General features: G+C 27.1%; 1 protein-coding gene across 1 annotated transcript in view; it reads right to left on the bottom strand.

Moving 5' to 3' along the window:
• The window catches only part of LOC112604056, a 221,759-nt gene extending 196,487 nt beyond the window's left edge, over positions 1-25,272 (bottom strand). The window contains exons 1-2 of the mRNA XM_025352921.1: positions 24,577-25,272; positions 10,782-11,515 (exon numbers count right to left, since the gene is read on the bottom strand). Of these exons, the coding sequence (XP_025208706.1) occupies positions 10,782-11,515; positions 24,577-25,117 (1,275 nt within the window). The 5' untranslated portion in view covers positions 25,118-25,272. The remainder of the gene's footprint in view (positions 1-10,781; positions 11,516-24,576) is intronic.
• Between the last annotated feature and the right edge of the window lie 278 nt (positions 25,273-25,550).

Raw genomic sequence — 25,550 nt, forward strand, 5'->3', positions numbered from 1 at the left:
TAGGTTGCTTTAAATAATAAATTATATAAATGCAATAATGCAAATCATAAGAAAATAAAAAATGACTATCTATGTAACTAAATATCATGTGTTATTCACATAGATTTTTTAATCCAACATGCTTATTATAATATTGTAACTACATTAATAAGTAATTTTAATTCATTTATAACATAATATATAACAAAATTTAATGTAAGTTCTTATCTTTAAATTACGATTGTTTTTAATAAAATAATAGTGCAAAATGTACACTCAAATCATAAATTATTTGTACTTCCTCAAAATAAACCTTTTTTTTTTTTTTTCATTTTACATAATACACAAGTACTTACACTGCTTTGGTGTATAAGATTAAAAAATAATACACATTACAACGAATAACTTAGTTTTTAAATGTGATTTAGTTAAATGTCGAGAACATGAACATGCTAATGAACTAAACTAATTCAATTACTGCATTAAAAAAAAAAAAACAATATAATATGTGTATATTGATTGAAAAAACTAAAATATGAATAAAATACTCATAAATATAAACTTCAATGGTATCAAAACTTCTGAATATTTTTAAATAAACTTCTTATTAATATGTTTATTAATGACTTATCATTAGTAAATAATTTTCAAGTAACTACTTGTTTTATTCTACAGTTGTAGTATGAAAAAAAATTATAACGTTCTTAAGACTTGACATAAATTAATAATGTGCGTTAAAACAATTTCATTCACAAACACGACTGTTTTTTTATGATACAACTATATCGTATCATATTTCTTAACTATTTGTTAGTTTCAAAAATATATGTTTGTGCAGATCCCGAATTCCCGGACAAATTCCATACAATACTCGTCAACTGAATATCATATTCATTGACGTTAGTCCGTAAGTTCCTCATTCATACCTATTTATTTCTATAGTTATAAGGTACAAATTATTGATATTAAGTTAAATTTTTAATACTTAGACATCTGATTTTGTAAATACGATTGTTTCAACAAAATATTAAATCTAACCAAAGATTTAAAAGAATATATTATTTAAACTTAAACATAAAACTTATAATGTATAGGTAAATTATCCATCATTATATAAATATATAATGCAAATTATAAATAGATACTGCCTTTATTGTAAACTGAATATTATGAATCTAATATAATTTATAATATAATATTATAAACATAATATGTGACAGTCATAAGTTATTATTTGTAATATTATAATAATATATATACTCTGTAGTGGTCTTAATTTTCTCTATTCATTATTCTTGTACTTATAATAGATATTATTCAAGACTTATGAATTGTTCGTGCATAAATGACACAATGCATATTATGTAAACTAATATGTTTAAAATTGGACCTATAGTGTGGTACCTTCATTTTAGATTCTAATCGGAATGATGAAAGTATAAGTTTTACAACGATATGTTTTTTTATGTATGTTCTTGATTTAACGGATTATAGTAGAAAAATGTATCAATCTTTAAGTACAAGAATGGTTTTTAATCGAAAATTGTCTTGATGAAACTTCTGGGAACCAAAATAAATATATTTCTAATGTTTTGGTAAATCCATTTTCAAAAACATCGGAGTTATTTATTTGATTTAATTCAAAAAAATAAATTTTTGACTTGAAATTTTAATTAAATAGGTAATTTAGTTAATTTTTATATTTTTGTTCTATAGCTTGCAAATATTTAAAATTTTAAAATTTAGACATTTTGAGTTCATTCTTTATGTATTAAGCAAAATAACATATTTGAATGTGTGAAAAATGTTTGAAAATTTAATAGAAGATTTGATATAAGATTTTCTAACAAAAATTAAAAATATTGAGAATAAAAACAATTTTTTTCAAACATTAAGTGTAAAAAAGTTCACAAAATTCATCAAAACTACAAAAATTTAAAAATTGTTACAATTTTTCGGATTGATATTTTTGAAAATATAACACAAAATCAGTAGTAAGTTTTTCTTAATAATGTTCAAAAAAAAAATGTTTTAGGTGTAAAGTGTTATGTGGCATAAATTCGTGTAAGTTATTTTAGTTGAAATTTGAAAAAAAATTGACATAAGATATTCCAACTTACTATTACAATTTATTCTTTAAGAATTTTTATTATTTTAGAATTATTCAAAAAAATATATTCAATATTCATAGTACAAAATGGTAAAATTCCATTATTTCTAAAAATATATAATTTTTTTCAGAATTTTTTTATAGCGTTGATTACAATTATTTTGTTCAGTCCTGATTTTTTAAAATCCTATATGAAATGTTTTCATAAGAATTTAAGAATATCTAAAATATATACAAACAAGTGTTTATTTTAGAGTTTGAAATTAAAATATTCTCGAAATTTATGAAAATTAGGAATATATAGAAACTATATAGTTATTAAAAATGTATACCTAAGATTTTAAATTTAAATATCTAAAACTTAACATTCAAAATACAAAATTTTATATAAGCTATTTTTGCAGAATATCAAAATTTCAGATATATTTCAAAAATATTAAGATTAATTTTGAACATTCACATCGTCTTTTTTCGATACTTCGGTGTCGGCTTTGATGAGTTTAGATCCAGTAATATAATATAGAAGAATTAAATGACGATATAGTTATACGAGATTTGGTTTTACCATCAAATAGTTCAATCTACATCCTTATTACTAATAGCAATGATATATAAATATAAATAATTAAATTATCTTAAATATATATATAATTAAAAACTTCAGTTAGCCATAATTCAAAAAAATATTTTTTATATTTTTTTTATATTTGTCTAAAGTTTGTATTTTAACAAAGATTAATATTCACACATAAAACAAAAATTTCTACTTAATTGATTTTCTTATTATCTGATTGATATGTAGTTACTCAAAATCGTTTATTATATGCGCAATGATTTATTATTAAATACAAATTTAGGACATTTATTATAGTGACCTACTCGATATCGAGATACTGCAGTTGACACCCGCTATACAGAATTCCAAGTTCACTAATTTTTTTTTGTGTGTTAAATAATGCATACAAACCTAAATTTTAATAATATAAGGTATTATTAGAAGGTATTCGTGTTATTTATTTTTCTCCAGAAAAATTATATTATTGTTTAGTTTATAAAATTAGATATTATTGTTTTGAATATGTACCTACGACAGATAAATTGAACTTCCATCATGATGTTATCTTACAAAAATATGATTATAAACGGTAATAAATTATGTTTTCGTGACATAAATGTTTAATCTTTATAACCCTGAACAATTTAACATAAATAAATAAATTGTACATAAATAAAGATTTTGTATGGCATAATATATGACTTAAACGTCTTATTGGTTCACATAGAATTTAAAAACAGATCAGGAAGGTAAACCGTTTTAGTAAAACACTTTATTCTTTCACTGGAACATTTCCAAAAAAAAAAAAAATATATATATATATTTAAAAAATTTTTCACAACAACAAATAGACAATTTAAAAATAAAAATATATTCAATAAACTTACTTATAAGTTAACCAATAAATAAAATTTAAATATGTATAAGCTCAATGGAATTTGAAAACTTATTCCTAGTTAGTATTTTTAAATTTATTCTAATCACTATAATGTTTATTTCAGTTAAATTATTTTGAAATTAATAATACCTATATAGAAGAAAAATTAACATAAACAGAGTGTTAAAAAAAATCAAACAGTTTAACTTGATTTGACAATTCATAATAAATATGTACATAAAGTAAAATAATTTAACCATATCAACATATTTTTCATGTACGCATGCAATATAGTAAATATATATATATATATATATATATATAATAATCGTACTAGGTATATTCAAAATATATTCTTTAAAATTTAAAATAATATGTATTACAATTTACAGAATTTATTTTAGATTTTTTTTTTTTATTCCTTCAACCATCAGAGGAAGATATAGTGAACATATAAAATAGGACAAAACAAATCTTAATTTTACATGTAATGATATTATTTATATTATATTTTACTAAATTTTAATAACTTATTGAGTACGTTTTAACACCAAAACATGATTTGAAATATTTCAGTCAATAAAATATTTATTATGCATGAATAAACAATATATAAACTATGTATAGGTACTACGTTTTCGGGAGTTTTTTAAATAATGAAAAGTATTAAAAAAATATCAAAATTAAACTTTAAAGTTAAATTATTTATTTAGATTATAGAATCTAAAATATTGAAAAAAAATATTACACATTTCTGCCAACTATTAAGTTATAAAATCTAATTATAAAATACTACAATCATTTTTGGTTTATTAGAATATTTAAAAGAGTAATTAAAATATTATACAAGTATGGTAACAGTTTAATATGCTGCAGCATTACAACATTTTAATGTTTAGATGTGAATGTTATGATTTTATTTTAATGCCCATCACGACTCTGCGTTAAGACTTAAGAGAACCCCACATTCGCATAATTATCTTTGTCTTACAAAATATGCTTAATATTTTATTTGTTAGATTAAATATTTTAGTAAATTAACTTATTATCAAACTTATAACAAGAATATTACTTGTGTTTGCATGAGTAAATTAAATTGTTTCTTAATTTTACGATTTTACAATTTTTAGGTTAATGATGCGTATTTCAACAGTTATAATTTTAAAATGTTTATGATAATTATTTTGAAAGTTAAAATATAGTAAAAAATCAATGTTCAAACACAAAATAAATAATATGTTGTTACCTTAAAGCTTAATAACATGTCAACTCGCTCTAATATTAAAGCTAATAAAACAAAATTAGTTTTTCTGAACGTAAATTTGGTATTTTGTTCGTTTGCAGTAAGACAGTCTAACTACAAATTGTGGGTGTGGCATCTAATAAAGTTTTGACAAAGCGGTACATTAAACACATAATCAGCGAACAGTCCTCAAACAAGACTCTATACCATAATTAAATTATGTTAAATTTATTTTAACTGTTAAATTTTTATTTTATTTTTTATTTTTACTCTAAAAACAATTTAAGGTTCACAGTCTACAAATATACTAAAAAAACAATAACGGCCATTATCGTTATATATTTGGCGGTTATTGGAGTGTTTATATTAACATCACGGGTCAAATTACTCCGATAATAAAAACCTATCAATAAAGAAAAACGGCCTTAATTGCGAATCTTATTGCTCGAAATTATCACTACTGTCGTCATGTTCACAAAACACTTTCAATAGCATTCTATTACGTCATTCGAACGTATTTACGCTCTTATATTGTTTCAATTAAACGCAATTGACGCTATATTCTTCAACGCCAACTTCGTTATGCTACTATGTATAATCATCTTCCCCCCTCCATGGTTAAATAATAAATCGTCAATGATCGATGTCACCCGCGGCCGTCGATTAATTGACTATATGTATATATATATATATATATATATATTTATATATCATATACTACTGCAATTATGCCGAGGCACGTGCAATGACGTCTAAAATACATATATTATTATTATTACTAGTATTGTTATTATTATTATTATTAATGTAGAATTGTTTTTAATTTTTGAAGTAGACTTGGCTATAAGTTCATTCGAGTTTACCAGACAAATTATTTTGCAATTATGATTGACAAGCAAAACACAACAATGATAAAAATAACAGAAAAATTACATCGGGTCATTATTGGAAGAGTGTGTAAATAAATTAAAAATTCAGTACAAGGTTCCTCGTATTAAGTTGTTCTTACGGAAATTAATAAACATTATCGAAAACACTGCAACCAAAACTAGTAGTAGTCTTTTTTTTTTTTTTTAACGCCTTTCAACGTTTGTAACATAAATAGCTAATAATGTTAATATACATTTCAAAAGACTATAAATCAGTGTTTCTCAACCGGTGTTCCGCGGCACACTTGTGTGCCGCAACTGGGGTGGTACATGCGAGTATGCAACATGCCTATAGTGTTATTAGGTGTTGATTTTTAATTACATAATATATTAATAATAAAAATAATAATTAAATTGAAATGTCTTTTTTGTTTGCTTTTTATTATTATGTTATTACTATAGTGTTCCGTAAAACTGTAGGTATAGTTATAAGAAATGCGCCGTGAGCATAAAAATATATAATAGCTGTAAAATCTATCTGTAGACCAAAAAAATTGGCTTAAAATGTTTGAAAAAGGTATTAGGAATTGATGATTTTCACATGGATATCGGGAAATTTAATTTCGTTTGAAACACTTCTACAAGAATAATATTAAATCTAAAATATAATTAACAATACTATATAGAACTATATACATTGTACAATAGTCTAGTCTATAAAATGGGTATATTTTTATTATTTCTTATTTGTTACAAAATAAAAATATTTTATACAAAAATGTAAATGCTATAAAATTTTAAAAGTTATTATTTAGAACATCAAATACGAAGTTATATTTATATTAACCATACACAATATCTATACAACAGAATTTCGTGTTAGAACTAATTCACGAGCTAATTTAGTATGTCAAAACAGTGAAAACAGTAAAAAAACTATAATATTATGTGTACGGGAACTAAACTGGAGAACTCCATCTGCTATAAGATATGATTCAATTGTACTATATTATTGAGTAGATCATAGTTTAATCCTTAAAAACTAGTTTTAAGCATAGATAATTAGGATTCAAACTCTATTTCATAAGATATTTATATTTCTATTAGTATTTTTTTTTATTAAAAATATGGTTGAATTAATTTTTGGAAAAAAATATTGCGCATACATTATATTAATTTAATATAATAGGTAAAATAATATATTATTATTTTCTTCTAATAAGAAAATTAATTTTAACTTCCAAAATGTTACCGTCATGATAGTATTAACTAGATTAAAAATGCTAATAAAAACCATGAAACAATAAAATACGTTATTTTAAATACATTTTTTTTTTACTATTCAGAAGAATGATGATCGAGTATCATAAATAATTCAATATTTATAACGTACATAAATATAAGTCAATTATATATATATATATTTATACATAACGTTAATTCATATTTTTTTTCTCGATTTTGGGTACTTAAAATTTGTTTCCAATTTTAGATTATTATTTATTAAACTTAACTGTTTCAATAAATATTAGATAAAAATATTACAGTAGGATTAACGTTGTGTTCAAACTCTGATAAAATTATACGGTATAAATTATTGTTCTCAAAATAATCATCATATACGTCATTGTCTATCTAATTTTCAAATTATATACTTTTTATAGTCATTACTTATTATTTACTAAAAAAGATAAACAATACAAATAAGCTACACAAATACTAAACTGTATAGCTATAGCTAATCACCAATATAAATATTATTTATGTTTAAACATTTTGTTCTTTATCGAAATAGAAAAAATAATAGTGAAAAATAAATACGAGCTACCTTTAAACTTAAATAGTAAAATTGTTCACACTTACATTCACCGAACACAAGTAGTTATTTTTGATTTTACTTAAAAGAAAAAAAAACCATAATTACTTTTATTCAGTTAAAACTAAATTGTTCATAAATCATAAATACATCGTTTTGATAAATTATGAAATAAATGATTGAATTATGTGTATAATTGTGATAACTTTCTCGAAAGCCTAAGCATAGATATCCTGTAATAAATTCACTATAGGTCAATTTTTTTTTTTTTGCTTGTTTATTTCTAAACAAGGTTTTAAAGCTGTATAACAATCGTGACAATTTTGTCGATATGGAGTTTAATTTAACGATACTAAAAGTTTGTTTTATTTGTATATATAAAGATTTACATAAAATATAATACGATTGAGATTTGAACGATGATGTTACCACTAATATACTTTTCTTATATATTATTGTTTACGTGAAAGACGAACTTAATAATTAGATAAGTGTTTTAAGAAACTAAATTATCAAATGTATTAATTAATAAATATTTAAAATTTCCTCATTACTTATATATAGATTTAAAATTAATCTACAATAACGATCATTATAATGAAACAGATTTACTTCATTATTGGGTATAACCTGGCGGTCCTGGTTAACAAAATGTATCATATTTCTATGATTTGCGATAAACTTGTACAATATGGTGACGTCATAATGATTTAATTTTACGTTCTAATGACATACAAATTTGTATGTAATAAAAAGGTTTCTTTTGAATTTTAAAAAAGGATTTAATGAGCCTAATATTGTGTTTGATTTAAGTGTACAATTACACTATAGAAAATTAAAGATCGTTATTACACAGCAGTATTATAATATTTTACTACCTACCACTGTATATGTACATTGTACATGTCATAACATGAGTATTAGAAATAAATTAATTTTATAATAAACAACAGGATGACAATAATTTAATAAGCTAAATATTCCTAATTTAAAAAAACACTGCAATGTTATTACGTTTTCTTTATTCTTCGATTTAGTCGGTTATACCATATTTATCCTTGTATGAATTTAAAATGACACAGTGAGATTTTTATTTAAAGGCAATACAATTTTGGCAGACAATAATCAAAGGTCTTGAATCTCTTATGAATGTGTTCAGTACCACTGACCAAAAACAAAATTTTTAAAACCATTTAGATACCTACACTGTACTTTTTACTATAGTTTTATCATTATTTGTTCCTGCTAATACTTATTGATATATTTTGCTACACATGACAATAGCTAGCAACTGTCTTTATTTTCCATCGAACGATGAAGCCATATTGGATCATATAACGTTTTCGAATTGTCATATGGGCATTAAAATATGCATAATTATGGCACCAAATGGGGTATAAGTTAAATTAAAAATAATTTGTATTCTGTTGCAAGAAACATCATTAGAAATTATTTTATTAGTTAAGAATCATTTTTATCAAAAGTTATAAAAAAAAATACTAAAAAAAATTAAAAATTTGTCATACCAATAAATATTTCAAAAAAAATCAAAATGTTATCATAATATGCATAGATATTTAAAATAATAATTTGGACATTGCAAGTACATACTTATCTTGTTATTTTTGGAAATATAACAAAATATTAAATATTTTTCGAGGAGAAATATTATTTTACTGATGAATATCTAAACATACACTCCATTTTTCACTCGCATTAATTTAATAATTAAGTAAGTATTAACTAATTGTGTGTCACTGGCTATATAGGTAGTTATGAAATTTTATCTATATGGACACAATTCAAAGATACTAAAATAATTAACTGAACTCAATTCAAACACATAAAACTAACGTGGACTCAATTCAATATCATCAATTTATTCGATAGACACGATCATTATCGATAAGTCGTTCATTTTTAATTTTTGGTCCAATGTAGACGACAAATTAACGTCCGAAGTCTACTTTTCACGAAAAATATATTAAAACCGTACCTAGAATGAGCCTCTCAAAGCTTTTATTGCCATTATATAATAGAACATCGGTCGATGATATAATTGTTTAATATATTATAACATGTAGGTACCTAAAACTATACATAATATATGGACTAGACCAATCAATAAGCGATTATAATATCATACATTGAATCAAAATAAGTTTTTACTAAATTATTTTTTCGACGTTGGTTAAATATATTATTATTATTATCGAACATATCCAGGCAATGCCTGATCACACAGCAAATGTTATTTATTTAATAGCCTATAAGTTACTTCTGTAATCGTAAGAAACAATTAAAACATTTAACTTAAATCTATCCAATAATTTTCAAGTTAAATCTAATCGAACATACACTCAGATAGTTATACATATTAGTAAAATATTATAAATATGTACTTAAAATCTTAAACACGTTTTTCTTATATTAATCGGATAATGTGATAATTCGATAATCCTCTATAATACCTAGTCTGCACTATAAAAATGTTTCGTAAACAAAAGGTCAAATAAAAAAAAAAATCAGCTTCATAATAATATGACGCGTTATAACTTTATATTTACTATGCATTTAGCTTAGAGGGAAGCGAACGCTCTGGGACTCAGTCCCACTACCTCTGAACCAGATTAAAATGCGTCCCATTTATCATTTACATTAATAGGTTTGTCGAAACATAACGTTGTTTTTCTTTCAAAAATACATTTTTATCATATTACCAAGAAATACATAATATTTTATCGAAAATGGTCGGATCAAAATGATTTCTGCGATAAGAACAATATGGTTAATAAGTATTTTGGATTATTTCATCATCATTTTCTGTTTTAAAAACCAATGTAAACAGAATAATGATACTTTAATGAACAAATTGCGTTTGAATTTACATAACGTCAACGATTTAAACATTAAAACAGTTTTTAGACAATTTAATATGTTTTTCATTTGGTTACTCTTGATATACCTACTATTAATGTTAACAAATAACATATTATGTTTGTTAACACGCGTTCAATTATTTTATAATATACTTTAATAAAATAAAATACGGGCGTATCGTATTTATAGGTATTAAAGGAAATACATAATATTTAGTACCATTAATGATGTTCGTTAATAGGAGGTGGCGCCAGAGAAGATGAGAGCCTACAGGCTCCAAATGTCTGAATCCAGTACTACCTTGCAATGCACATTATGATATCGTTTTATCATTTAAACGGTAATTATTAAATAATATAGCGGTAAGTACCCGTTACTATAATAGTGCTATATAATTATACTATCATTATCATTATTATTATTATTATTATTATTATTTGATAACACTGACCTTTTGCTTCGGTTTGGTTTGGCCGTACGCCTCCGCTGCCGCTACCGCCGCAGCTTCATCGTCCTCGTTGCCGCTGAACGTACTGCACGTGCTACATCCGGATATCTTTCGCTCGGGCGTGTGCAGCAAATAGTCCGCGTCCAGCACGCTGATGACGCTGCCCGAGGCGCTCCACGTGCTCGCCGCGCTACAGTCAGACGACGAGTCGTTGAACCCGCAGTCGGCGGACGGCCTGTACTCGAGTTCGCCGAGATCGTCCAGCGTGAACATGGACGAAAAGGACACCGGGTCCTCGGAATGGTCGCTGACCACCACGGACGGGGTCCGGAACTGCCGCCCGCCGCCATTGACCGGGGCAGCGCTGTCGGGTGAATCGCACCCGTTGAACACCACCGTGCCGGCGTCGCCGTCCGCGTTGTTGCTGAACGACCGGTACAGCGCCGGTTGATGGAGCATCCGGCTCCCGTAGTCCCGGCGGTGGTGGAGGTGGTGGTCTTGGTGATGGTGTGTCGTCTCGTATCCCTGGTCCAGACTGTGACCCTTACGACACAGGCCGCCGGTCTCGTCGCCAGGGCCCTGCCATCCCACGGGTCCCGTCCACGACTTGCGCCGCTTTCGCTTCACCTTGGTCTTGCTGACCTGCAGCCGGCTGACCACCACCTGCAGTTGCGACCGCATATTTTCCGCGCCGCCGCCGTCTGAGTTCGTCGTCAGCTTGTCGTCTTCGTCGCTACCTGTACATAGATACATATGCGTTCAAACGACGATTCTTCATCAGAATATCGTATTATAAAAATATATCGCGCAACACGTACAAATACACAACAATCGAAATGACAGTAAACGATCGTTATTTGTACGGTCCATCGTTAAAACGTACGAAACGCGGACACTTTGTACGGACCGAGTAAAAAAAAAAAAAAAAAACAATATACATCGCAGAACACTATTATAGTTCTATGAAAATATTTATTAAACCATTAAATTAATGAAACTTCTGATAACGCGGTTGTGGTAAACGGTGCGTAACACTACCGCAATCGAAAATATAATTATTACCGCATTTGTAACCGTAATTGTAGGTTTTTATAAGAATTTTAATATTCATAGCGGTACATGCTCGTATTCGTAGTATTAAGTACTGTGTATTTATACTTTCCAAGGGTGTTACGTTGGTTGGCAGCAATGTGTTGTGAAATAATAATTAAAACAGCGGCGGGGAGTTACAGAGAGGGTTTCAATGTTTACATTAATTCACTGGAATTTACTTTTAATTCGTTTACGACAGTTGTGGTCTATACTTTGCGACTTACATTACTACTTGATTATATAACTATCGCTATTGCGGACAACACTAAATTCTTTAACGAAAAAAAACGTAATCAAGTATTGAAAAAAACAGTGTTTTATCATTATCAGTTCAAGTATTGATTTCGAAAATTTCGGTTAATCACTTAGCTTTTCCACTATCGATTTACGTACAAAGATAAACATACGTTGTGTGCCTAATGTATATAACATAAACAAGTCATAATAAATAATATAATTTGGTCAATGTATTATAAAATGGACAAAAATCATCTTTGACAAGTATTTTCATGAAAATTTAGTCGACATTGCATAGAACTTTATAACATTTTCAACATAATTTAACTTAACTTGAAGACTTATTTATACTAAATATATTTTATACTATGTAAGTTAATATGTATATACTAACAGTGATATATACAACAATCTTCTTAAAAAATTGTTAAAAAAATAAGACATACTAAATATTTAAATACTATCAATTATCAAGTATCAAGTATGTACCTACAAATAAAACATAATAATTATAAAAAAAATAATACTGAATTAGTATGTATCGTTGACTATAAATACCGTATCGATTAAAATCATTTTCAGATAAAAATTGTTCTCCGTAGCCCGTTTAGATTAAATGTTTAGCGGTCACCTTAACACTTCAAAAATATTACTATTGAAATTTCTGTTTGATTTTGTGTAGTACGTAAATGAAATACAAAGTATAGAACTGACTAGCAGTACAGCATTACATTTCCTCATCTAATTTACATTACATGATACTGACAATATAATAACACCGATTGTTTTATGCTATCTTACAATTCTCGATTTGAAACTTAGTGCATTTTTGAATTTCGACAGTGTTTTTCATAAAAATATTGTGAATGTTGAAATATTAATGCAGTCAATCTGTGATCTGTAGTAACTGCATCGATCGCAGAATAACTTTTGTGGTGTTATAATTTATATTAGCGCTTTATTATATATTTCATTATTTGTTATCTTCATTAAAATGAACAAATAATTAAAGAACAACATTTAAAATAAATAAAATTGTCAAAATATTAAAATGAAAAATGAATATACATTTATAGTTTTAAAAAATATAAATGTTTAAATATTTAAACTTCTACTATAATAGTAAAATAAATAATAAAATATAAAATTACTATAAAAACCACATATAATTCAAAACAATTAAATTTTTTACATTGTTTTTTATTCTCCACCCCAAAAAAATCTTAATACGCTAATGTATTGATCTATGTAGCCGTGTTCTGAAATGTTTATTTTTATACAAATTTTACATGTTTCACATTTTTAATGTTTGGCCATACAAATAGTATCCTAAACCCCAAAATGACAACTCTGTGGTGTATTTAGGAATTTGGCACTATAAGTACTAAACACAATGAAGTAGCGTCCCTTTTCCATTAATATTAATTAACAACATAGACATGATTATAAAGTGCTAGGTGACGTGGTATTCCACAATTTCATAAATAATTTGTCAAATCTTAACGCCCCATAACGGGTCTTCTCATAAATGTATTTATAAGACTCAAGTCGCTAAACATCTTAATTTTGATACTCGATGCTTTCTAATATTATGTTTTAACGAACATTTTAATAATTTACATCAAGTATTAAAATAATAAACGTAGATAACGCATGATAAAAATAAAAATGCATCATTGTAATTAAGTTATTTAAATCTTAAGTACCGGCATATATTTATAAGACATACATTTTGAATTAACTTATTATGATAATATTATTGTATGTACCACGTGGACTCAAATGTAGGTACTTAAACTCATGCAACTACCGATACGATTTTTGGGCAAATTTAAATCTGTTGCTGTAACTACCATGGGTCAAAACTGCATTGTCTACATTAGTCTTTATAATATGTCTGTCAAACCAAATGTAAAAATAAAACGTAAACAATACGAAAGTAATATATGACTCCTAACAAACCAATTTCCCCTCGTAACGCGTACTTTTCACCTCAAATATCTAAGACTTACACTAAAAGAAAGGTCATTTTTCGTAACTTTTCCATAAATTACTATCCGATACGTACCCATATACGGATAGATTAATATACATATTATGTATATTATTTCTTCGATCCTGTATAATAAAATAAGACGGCACTAATAATATGAAAATTAACTAAATACTATATTTTATGGTTATTAATCAGTATACATTTTAAATTATAATAATATACTAACGCGAAAATTTTAGTTTATTACAACACAATTAATATTATATATAATATTGTTTTCTTTAGTTATTGATTTTTTTTTTTAAAACATACACATAAACTGCTTATTTTAATCAAATAATTAAAAATAACATTATTTTGTACATGAATCGTCTTATTTGCAAACCCCTCAAGGGTTTTAATCAATTCAGATAGGAAACTATAGGCACTCTTCTATATAAAACTAAATAATGTTATAAGCGTTGTTGTTTAGGGCATTTGTGCAAATATATATTTTGTCTTGACGTGCAAAAATAAGCTCAACAACCTATTTATTTTTTAATAGCAGATATTTTAACAATCGCAAAAAATAAAATAGATAGTATTTTAAATTATTTTGGATACAATCACCCACATAATTTTACCCCAGAAAGTTCTTCGATCATCTTTATGTAGTGTGTACCTACGTGTAAATTATTATAGCTATCATCAGTTTAAACATGTATTTTTACAAATAGCCCACATTAGTTGCAACAATGACGTTTCAGTACAGTCACGTATAAAGTATTCGAGTTCCAATTAATTTCAACGCTTTCGAAATACTGTCAAACCGTACCTACCTACTTGAATACATCCGAATACCTACTTTTGATCTTTATAATCATTCTAATCATTATCAAACATGTATGTAATATTATGTAAAAGTGTGAAAAAAATATAAGCTATAGAATAAATAAAAATAATAATTAATAACCATTATTCATTACACATATTATAATTTAATTATGTTAAAGTTTATTTACAAATATAGTTAAGATTATTTAACAGAATTACAATAGTATAATACAACATCAAATAGTAAAATTTTATATTTTAAAAATAATAAAAAAATGGTATTGCAATAATTTATAAGACATATTCTAAAAGGGAATATGAAAAAGATGTCACAGGAAATAATATTTCCTGTCTAATGCACAATACATATATTATACTCTTTTATCCTTAAAGATGAAAGAAATTGTATGCATTATAAAAAAACTACATGGTTGAATAACATCTTTATTTGTCCCCAAAAAATAAGTGCCAATCTTAAATGTTAAAAAGCTACTGGGAATTTTAATAATATTATAGTAACATTTGACAAATAAAAAAGAACAAAAATGTATAATCAAACAAATGTTGATAGGCATTTGAAACCCAATCAAAATATTTAAAAATAGTATAAATAAAATAATTATCGAATCAAAATATTCAAAACTTATGTCTTATTCATAATATATAAATAAAAAATGGCATGAATAGTTAACTTTATAATTGATTTATATCAAGGTTACAAAAAAGAAGTTTTTCAAATTTTAAAGCATTTAATTTGAAAACCTTTGAAAAAAAAATTAATATTAGTTTTATTTACAGGTAAAATATTTTGTTATTTAAATTTAGACTTCCATTTCAATAATATCAATATAATATAAATCTAAAAATTATTCAATATCGAAAGTTAAATAATTAAGAATGATAGTCTATGGGTGTATACTGTACAGTGGTAGAATTATAATATTAAATATTTAATAAATTCCGTAAACAATTGAAAAATAAACATATTTAAAAAAAAATTTTAATCAACTTGAATTTTGTTTATTTATTAATTGTATCAACACGTTTTAGAGCACATGTTGACATTGTTAGATTCCAGAACTGATTACCATTTTTAATTTAAAATTTAAACGAATTTTACATTAGCAACATTAGTAGTGGATAAGACTCGCAAACATTTATTTTTATCCAAGGAATTAAAAACACTCATACATACTAATACATTTTTATGAAATATGTATTGTATATTATATAGTAAGTAATACATTATCGTTTGTTTTCGTAATTTCTTAAAATTATAGTTTAAGTATGAACAAAAAAAAAAAATTAATTTTCTTCAAGAACCAAACAAATCGTACATGGAGTATAATATAGAAAATAATATATAGTTAAACATAAAGTACATTTCAACATTTAACATACAATATCATTTTTATCATAATATTTATGTGTTTTAAAATATTTAAGCCAACCTGTTTAAAAAAAAAAAAAAGTATTATAATTGAAATTTTAAAATCTAACCAACCACGATAATATTGTTGAACATATAATAAGATTTTATAGCTTTTAATTTTGAATTTAATCGAATCATAACAAACATTAATATATTCATTGGAAAATATTAATAACACAAAAACAAATCATTAAAACACAGGAAAAACTTATTTAAATTCAAATTTACAAATCTTAAGGACGTCTGAAAAATAAAAGACAATTGTATACCATCACAAATCATAGTAGTACAATTTCCATCGTTTCGAGTTTAGTGAAGCAAAAACCATATTCTGGATCAAAGAAAAAATATAACAAAATAGGATTGAAAACGTATATAACCACCAACAAAACCATTCACTGTGCAAACATAGTAAACACTATACAGGATCAAAAACAGTATACAATGACGTTTCATACCCAGTCCATCGGAGTATGAAAGTTATCTAATTAAAAAAATAAATACAGTTAGTCATCAAAAAGTGCCATGTGTCGGTGTTACTTCTTGTTGAACATTATTTTGGTAGTATTTTTAATACATATTTTAAAATATTACAGTTTTATCATATTAATACCTTACAAAATGCTATTTTTATTCAATTACAAAATTTTATTCCAGTCAAATTGTTCCAAATTTTGCTATAACAATATTTTGGGGTAATTTAAAATATTAAATAAATATCCTTAAACTGAGATACGATTTACCCGAGACAATATTTGGACATTATTTATTTGAACACAATTTATCCACAGACACGTGACATTAAAAATAAAATTCTTACATTCTTTTATAGTATATTATCTACGTGATATATACAAATTTATGTAAAAAATCTTCTTAAATATATTAGTATGACAGTATAAGTAAACTTATACTGTCATACCAAAATTAAAATACAAAGTACAAGTTATTGTGTAACATACACAATTACTTTATTTAATAGGTAATGTATAACAATCTAATTACTAATAAATAATAATATAACAGATAGTTCTAATAATATTATTAAAATATAATATACAAGCTCAAAAATAGTTTTACATTTTAATATCATATATAGGTACTATTGTGTAGTATTCATTAGAGTAATTATTTATTTTTTTTAATTATCATATAAGATTAAACTGATATATCATTTATAATTTGTATTAAAACTTTAAAAAAATAATAAAAATACTTATTAAGAATAATAAATAATTATGTTAATTTAATTAGCAAACAATAACTTAAATATTGAGCAATTCATTTTAAAAAATTAATTCAAACTTAAACAGATTGTAAACATATGATAATTAGGACCCAGTTTTTATACCAGTTATTATATATTTGACTTAAATGATTTAAGAATTAAAAATTTTTAATCATTTTTAACAATTCTAAAAAATAATCACCAATCGATTATAATTAAAATTCAAAACTAGATAAATGTAATGTATTGATTTATCATTTATTTATTTTCCAAATTTTGCTTTCATAATTATTATATTATTAAATTAAACAGCATATTTTTTATGGCATTACTTAAAGCTTTAAAACTAATTGTAAGCAAAGAGGTATACATTTAAATACTCATCTAAATTTAACTGCATCATCTATAATAATTCTCAATAAAAAGATTAAATAAAAGGCTAATGTTAAGTTGATTAGCATGTAGTCGGTAAAATTGTTATCAGTAAAATATATCCATACAAAAAAAAAAATGCTTGCACTTATCTTTAAATAAAAATCCATAAATTGATAAAATTAAAAATTAAGTTATAAACGTAATTAAACTCGAGAATACATACAAAAAAAAAAAAAAAATAGGTATAATCTAATTTCTGTGAAAATATTCATGTGTAAGAAATACTTAGAGTCATGAGAAAATATACATTTATATATCACTAGTTATTGGTATTCAGCGAAAGAAAAATAGTACTTCTTGTATACTAATGTAGCATAATAATTGTATTACTTCTGGTTTAATTTGGTCACGTGTCACAACGACGTTTTGGCCAATTAGTCGCATCCGGAGAAGCAACTAACGACTCGTGAAAAATAGTCGATTTTTTTTTTCTCTTCGCAATACTTATTTATGCAAGTTACATTGCCAAAAACCTCTGCTAACCATTTTAAGTTTTTAAGTTATAGAGTATATTAAACTAAAATCTAAACAAATTGACTTTTGATTGTGGATTTTATTTTGACCTTAATTTTTAAGCATTGGAATCAATATTAAATAACTAATGTCTCTGATTTTATATTAGTTTTGGATTTCTAAGTTTTTGTTTATTATGTATACAACTAAACGGGCTTAATAAAATGTAGTTTATTTATTGTTATGTTTTACATAAAATTGTCGAAAACCGAAAAATATTATATCAAGCTATACAGTTTTATTAATATACCAATTTTTTATTAATGAAAATTTATAATTTTAGTAAAATTAAAAATTAAAAATTAGTGTTAAAGTATAACGTATTTAATTCTTGAAAATAATTATGAATAATTTATTACGTGTCAAAAGAACAAATTTTTGAATGTAATTTTTTGTAACATATGTTATAGTTTTTTTTTTTTTTTTTTAATTATTTCTTTAATACAATATGTATAATATTAATATAAACTATTTATGTAACTCAGTTTATTTGACTGATAGAGTGCAACCTCAGTTAATCTACACTGTTGCGATGTACGACAACCTATGTGAAACGCTTTTGTAGCAACGATATAATATATAATATAGCAGTATTAGGTTAGGCAAGGTCGGTTGTTCAACAATATGCACTGCACGTTACAATCGAGGGGAAATTGTGTAAAGAGCGGATGGTCTAAATTGAACCGATCGTTCATACGGTAGGCGACAGCACAACACAAACGTTTTAATAGTCAGACTAAACGTCTTAGTATAACAACGTTATACAAATAAAATGCTTAAACAATCAATGTTGGAAATCTATTCTATCGATTAAACATATATAAGTTTATTATTTTCTCATGAAAACACAATTTTATGTCTTTTATCATATTCTTCGATAAAATTATTAAATGGCCTGTAATTCTAAAAGACTAGACATTAAAATTCTACACTCGTATAATGTGTATTAATAACTTATATTATAATCTATTTAATACATTTAATTTACGTTGATATTTATTGGATTTTATATTTTAAATAATTAGATATTATTATTATTATTATTTTATATCGGATGAGAACGACCAAAGTAAAAGACATACTACTTATAAAACTTGCCATTTTATCATAAACCACAGTGATTCATAAAAATAACTAATATTTGTACAAAAATAATAAGTGAATTAGCAACGGAAATTAACTTTTATACTCTATACTATCAAAATTAGATTATTATATGGGTAGTGTTTTCATATGATCTATATTTTAGCATAAATATTTGGCCGTCACACTTTCACTTACATTATTATAATATTGTTGACAATATAATATCAGTATTCATTATGACCATCCAATAAAAATGTTTACGTAATAAAAATAAAATACGTTTTGATTAATCGAAAAATATAGTTCAATAAGTAAATTATAATAATGTAAGATAATATATTTTCATAAAAATGATCTTCATTTAAAATGTTCTATCTTTACGGATCTTAATGCATGTTTTTAAGCAATTTATTTAGATTTAACGAAACCTGGTAACGGTTTTTCGTTATTTGTATTACATTGTTAATATTAAGTAAACTTTATGAGGATTAAAAACATAAATCTTTTAAGCAACACTATGTAAATTCAAAAGATAATACCAAATGTGTAATGGGTAGGTGTTAAAAATTAGGGACGAAGCTGAAAAACACACTGTTTATAAAAATCATAAACTAACATTAAAATCATCCAAGCGAAAATCCATAGGTTGTTTATTGATTTTTATTAAATGGATAGACGATTTTATTGACAACATAATATTTTAGTATCAATATGAATCATCGCGCAATTATTATGATACAAAGAAAAAGTAATAATATTATTACAATACATGAATACGTAACAATAGGATAGACATATTGGTAATTAATTTTTAACTTTATTAGTAGGAACGTACCTATTTTTTAATTTAAATTATTTTTTTTTATCTATTAAGACTCTTGAAAATACAGTTATGCTGATATTTTTTTACAGTTTATATTATATAGTCAATAAATATCAAAAAATGTATGATTTAATTGTTGAAGATTTTATTTTTATATTTTGTTAATAATACTATGTAAATAAGTTAAATACGGGACTATAATTATTACTAATATTAGCAAGACAAATAACTTTAATATATTTACATAACGTTAACTCAATCGTGTTTTACTATAAACAATTAAAAATTAAAAACAATAAAAACAAACTAGTTTTTTTTTTTTAGTATTAATTAACTTAGAATTTAGTTATCTTATTATAAATTTACATTGAGTTTCAAAATTAAAATTTTAAATTGAATAATAATACTATAAAAACTATAATTGATAAAATATGCAATTTATAATCTAAATAGAAGCGTTTGGAATCAGAAAATAATAATAGACTGCACAGATTCCATAGTTGTTTATTATAACTTATAACAGACCAGTACATCAGAAATTATGTATTTTTAAAACGTTTTGATTTATTTAAATACAGTATATAGATTATTTAGTATTTATTTCGTGCTGGTCGTTTTATTTCATAAACTTATGATATCCAACATTTTTATATTTAAGTACTCAATAATTTTGTTTCATGATTAAATTTGAGTAAGTAAACGATATTCACACTTCATATTTTTTTTTTTTAAACACTGCAATTATAATACATTATTGATTAAAATTTTAAAATGGCCTAATGCGAATAAATTATATTATTTACATATTATTAGAAGGTAATTTTTGTTAATATATATATACCTAATTTAAAAAGCTTTAATAATTTAATAAAATTTAAATTTTAAATTTTTTCCAATATAAACAAACTTATCTTATAAAATATCTTATAAAAACAAAATATATATAAATACCAATGATTACATCGGTGAGTTCTTAGTTTTATTGACCGTGTATAATTTATTAGCACAGGAGAAAATATTTTAAATTAACGTTTTCATATCACGTATATTCACAAAGGTCCATAAACAAAAGCTCGCAAAATACCAACCGTCAGTCCACATATTCATATTATGTAGGTATCTACATTAACTATCAGAATTATTGATGTTTAGAAACTACTAAATTGGTATGCAAATACCGCACATCGGTGTGACAAATTTTAATGATTTCAACAGTGTGTACAGTATATTAATTAATTGAAAATAAATCTTTTAGATGAATGTAATTATTTTAAAGCAAATGTTATAGATATATATATATATATATATTGAAAATAGTTAATGACTGAAACATCGCAACTAATGATGATTAAAATGTAGTAATAAAAAATAACGACGAAGAATGAACACCCATTATGATTTATATCACGCGTTTATATTAAATCGTTTTGAAGTATCAATAACTGTTTTAAAGGATTGATGGATAGAATTGAATTCTGTTAACTATAGTTATAGTCTACATTTACCACACTCTAGTTATACTATAGTTGCATATGCTATTTACATATTTTTATAAGATAAATCGCCGGCAAAACCAAGAAATAGAATTTCAGTTTTTTATAACTTTATGAATCAATAATTTACAAATGCAGACTGATCCTAATCTAAATTTTAATTTTAAGCTTTATATTATAAAGTAACTTACAATTTATGAACGAATATGACAACAATATATGCTGCCAAAAATAAAATTATTAAAACTTTTAACTATTACAATGTATTGAAGATAGTTTAGTTTGAGTTAGGTATGGTGTTCTTTTTAGTTTTAAGTAGGTTGCGAACAGACATGGTTGATTTATTATGAAATTATGCATCTGAAAAACAAATTATGCGCCTATACGTCTTGTCGGTCTTAACACATCAAACTTTGACCATCACTCCTTTTTTTATGATTTTTTTTTTTTTTTTTTAACTTATTTTTACACTCAATTATTTAAATAACATTATAAAATATTAAGTGCTAGCTACTAAACCATTAACATTTGGCTTTGAATTTTTCATATCGTAATAAGTAGTGATACTGAAGACGAATAAGACATTACCTGACGTATTTTTACAACAAGTATAATTATTTTATAATGTGCATTCAACGCCAACGTATCACGAATCGACTAAATCTCATCGTACCTTACAATCATACTAAATATTTATGACTCGGAACTCTAATCGATCTTCATGTACTTTTTTTTCACATTGTTAGTATCTGCATTTTAGATGGACGACGATTTTACGCCGATTCATGGGTCTAGCGAAATATTCAATTGATAATATTGTAACGTACCTATACGTATAGCCTAACGGGATCTGAAACTCGCGTTTTACTAATAAATATAACACAGTATAGTTGTATAATACGTATACGATGATGCAGTGTACATAACAATAATATTATTGTAATTACAAAAACCACATAATATTATTATACTCGGTTATTCACTAAGCACGTGTTCAGTAGTTTAACCGGGATTATGTAAAGGGGGATAAAGTATAAATTAAACTAAGTTTTTAACAATTTTCGTTAGGTTTGACGCTCAATTGAACTATTTAAAAACTAAGTTCAGTTGTATATATTATACAATAAATATGTAATATAAGCACCCCGATATGAAATTTATTTATTTTTTGTCCATAGAATCGTACATAAAAAACCAAATATTATGAACATGACTATAATATTTACTATTTATCTACAATAAACGTATTTTACTTGTTTTGTATAATAATTGATCCAAAACGTCTTTTGATTGTAATAATTTTTCCTTATAAATATCAAAAGTTTTTGAATATCATGATATAAATAAACGGTTTATCAAATATCGTGATTATATATTGTAGTCAATCTTCATCGTGTTCACATTTAATAACCATAAATCATATTTTAAATCATGGTCATAATTACAGCGTTGTCGAAAACCCGTGGTAGTTAAAATGATAATTATTATTATTATAAATCTTGTTTTTGGACAAATTCTAAGAAATATTTTGCTTTTATTTATAGACTAACGAATGTAATATTTTTTTTACAAAAAGTAGGTATTAGAATTAATGAAATATACAATAAAATTAATAATACATTTATTAGGAGAGAAAGATATTGAGGTAATTAAACACCCATAACCCCCCGACTACGCCACTACTCATAATCAGCCCTATTTTTCCTTTAATTATGAATTAAATTGAAATTCCAATTTTAGAATTTTTAAATATACATTTATAAAGTATAAGCACAAAATTACAAAATCTTAAAAACTTTTTACGCTACTCAAGGAGTGTCCTGTGGCGATATAGACTTCGCTATTCAAATAACTATGGCCTCTTGATTTTCTAACCCAACCGGCCTAGACCAACATTTTCGGAAAAATTATCTGCTAAGAAATTTACAGTAGGTATAAATTATAGAGTTCTCGTTTGAACAACAGAAGTCTGTACTCCGCTGGACACGAGAAAATTCAGTGAATTTTGAAAATGTGGTCAATATCGGTCAAATTTTGAACAAGTACCTACTCGATGAATGAAAAAAAAAAACAAGGGATGCGCGTGCTATTTAGGTTAGATCAGGTCAACCGTTCTGTACATCGGTTGTCTTATCGTACACGACAATCGCGTAATGAGAGTGTTATCACCGCGGTAACCGACACGACAGATTAAACAGTCGTACGTCAATGTCTGCAACAGCGTTCATTACGGAGGATGACGTGTACGACAAAAAAAAAAAAAAAAACGCCGATAAATCCTACGCAAACGGATCGCGGACGACGATCGATTCCAAAGCGTTCGCGGGCGATGTGCGATCGTGATGACCCGTCGCGATTTGAATTTTTAGCGACACAGAGCGCCCCAAACATCGTGAACGGATTCCCAACAGTGCGGGACCGCAGAAATCGACGAAACGGAAAGTGGAAAAGGAAACGGCCGTCGTCCGAGACACGCGGGCCGCGTCGTTGCGTAATAAAACATAATAATAATATTATTACGAAGCGCGCGCCAATAGCCGGGAGCACGTGGTAACCGGCAACTTATCTCCTCCCCCCACCCGTCCCGCCGCCCCGACCGCTGCGAGACGGCTAGTTGGCGGCAGTTTGCATCAATCGCGCGCGCACGTACCGGGTTGGATGCTGCTGCCCAACGACGCGCAACTAAACCGCCGGCCGCCGTCGTCGTGGTCGTGGTCGTGGTCGTGGTCGTGGTCGTCGTCGTCGTAGTCGTCGTCGTAACCGTAACCGTCGACGTCGTGGACGACGTTGCCGCCGTCCACCACGCCGTCGCTTTTGCTCTCGCGACCACCGCCGTCCGTCGGCACACGGTCCCAGGCGGCCGCCGCGTCTTCGTCGTCGCGGCCGACCGACGGGCCGGACGGCGCCGCCGTCGGCTGCACACGCGTCGCGGACGACGACGACGACAACTGCGACAACGGCGACGGCGTCGACGGTTTGCTGCCTCCGCGGACGGGCGCCGTCCATCCTTTCTGCTGGTTCTGCCGGTGCCGTTCGATGATCATCGTGTACTTCTCGACCAGGCGACACACTGACGGGAACGGCGGCAGGGCCTGTCGCTGGTCTCCGCTGTACACGGCCGCCACCGCGGCCGCGCCGGTGCGCCTACCGCGGCGCCGCCGACATTCGTCCGCCGGCGATGACGACGACATGAGTCCGCCGCGTCGATCGCGTCGACTGCGATCCGTCTCCCGGACGGCCGCGGCCGCCTCCAGCACCGCCGCCGCCGCCGTTCGCGCGACGGCGACGACGACGACGACGACGACGATGACCACCACTACTACCACCGCCACCACCACCGCGACCACCAGCGCCTCCAACACCGCAACCGCCACCGGTGCCGCCGCCGCTGCAGGTACGACGTCGCGACACTAAGACTCGGGACATCGGTCCGACCGCCGCTGCAGCCGTAGCCGACCACCGTGGCCGCCGGCACCACACATGTACGACCGCCGCCGCGCACTTTCTCCTTTATCGCCGCCGACGCAGCCGATCGCGTGTTGCGAGACGCGCACGTGTGAGTGACGAAAAAACCGTTACTAAACAATTATTATATTATTGTGACTGTGGTTATTGTACGTCACG

The sequence above is a fragment of the Melanaphis sacchari genome, unplaced genomic scaffold (genome assembly GCF_002803265.2).
Source record: "Melanaphis sacchari strain LSU unplaced genomic scaffold, SCAv2.0 Contig118_pilon_pilon, whole genome shotgun sequence".
Taxonomy (NCBI): Eukaryota; Metazoa; Arthropoda; class Insecta; order Hemiptera; family Aphididae; genus Melanaphis; species Melanaphis sacchari.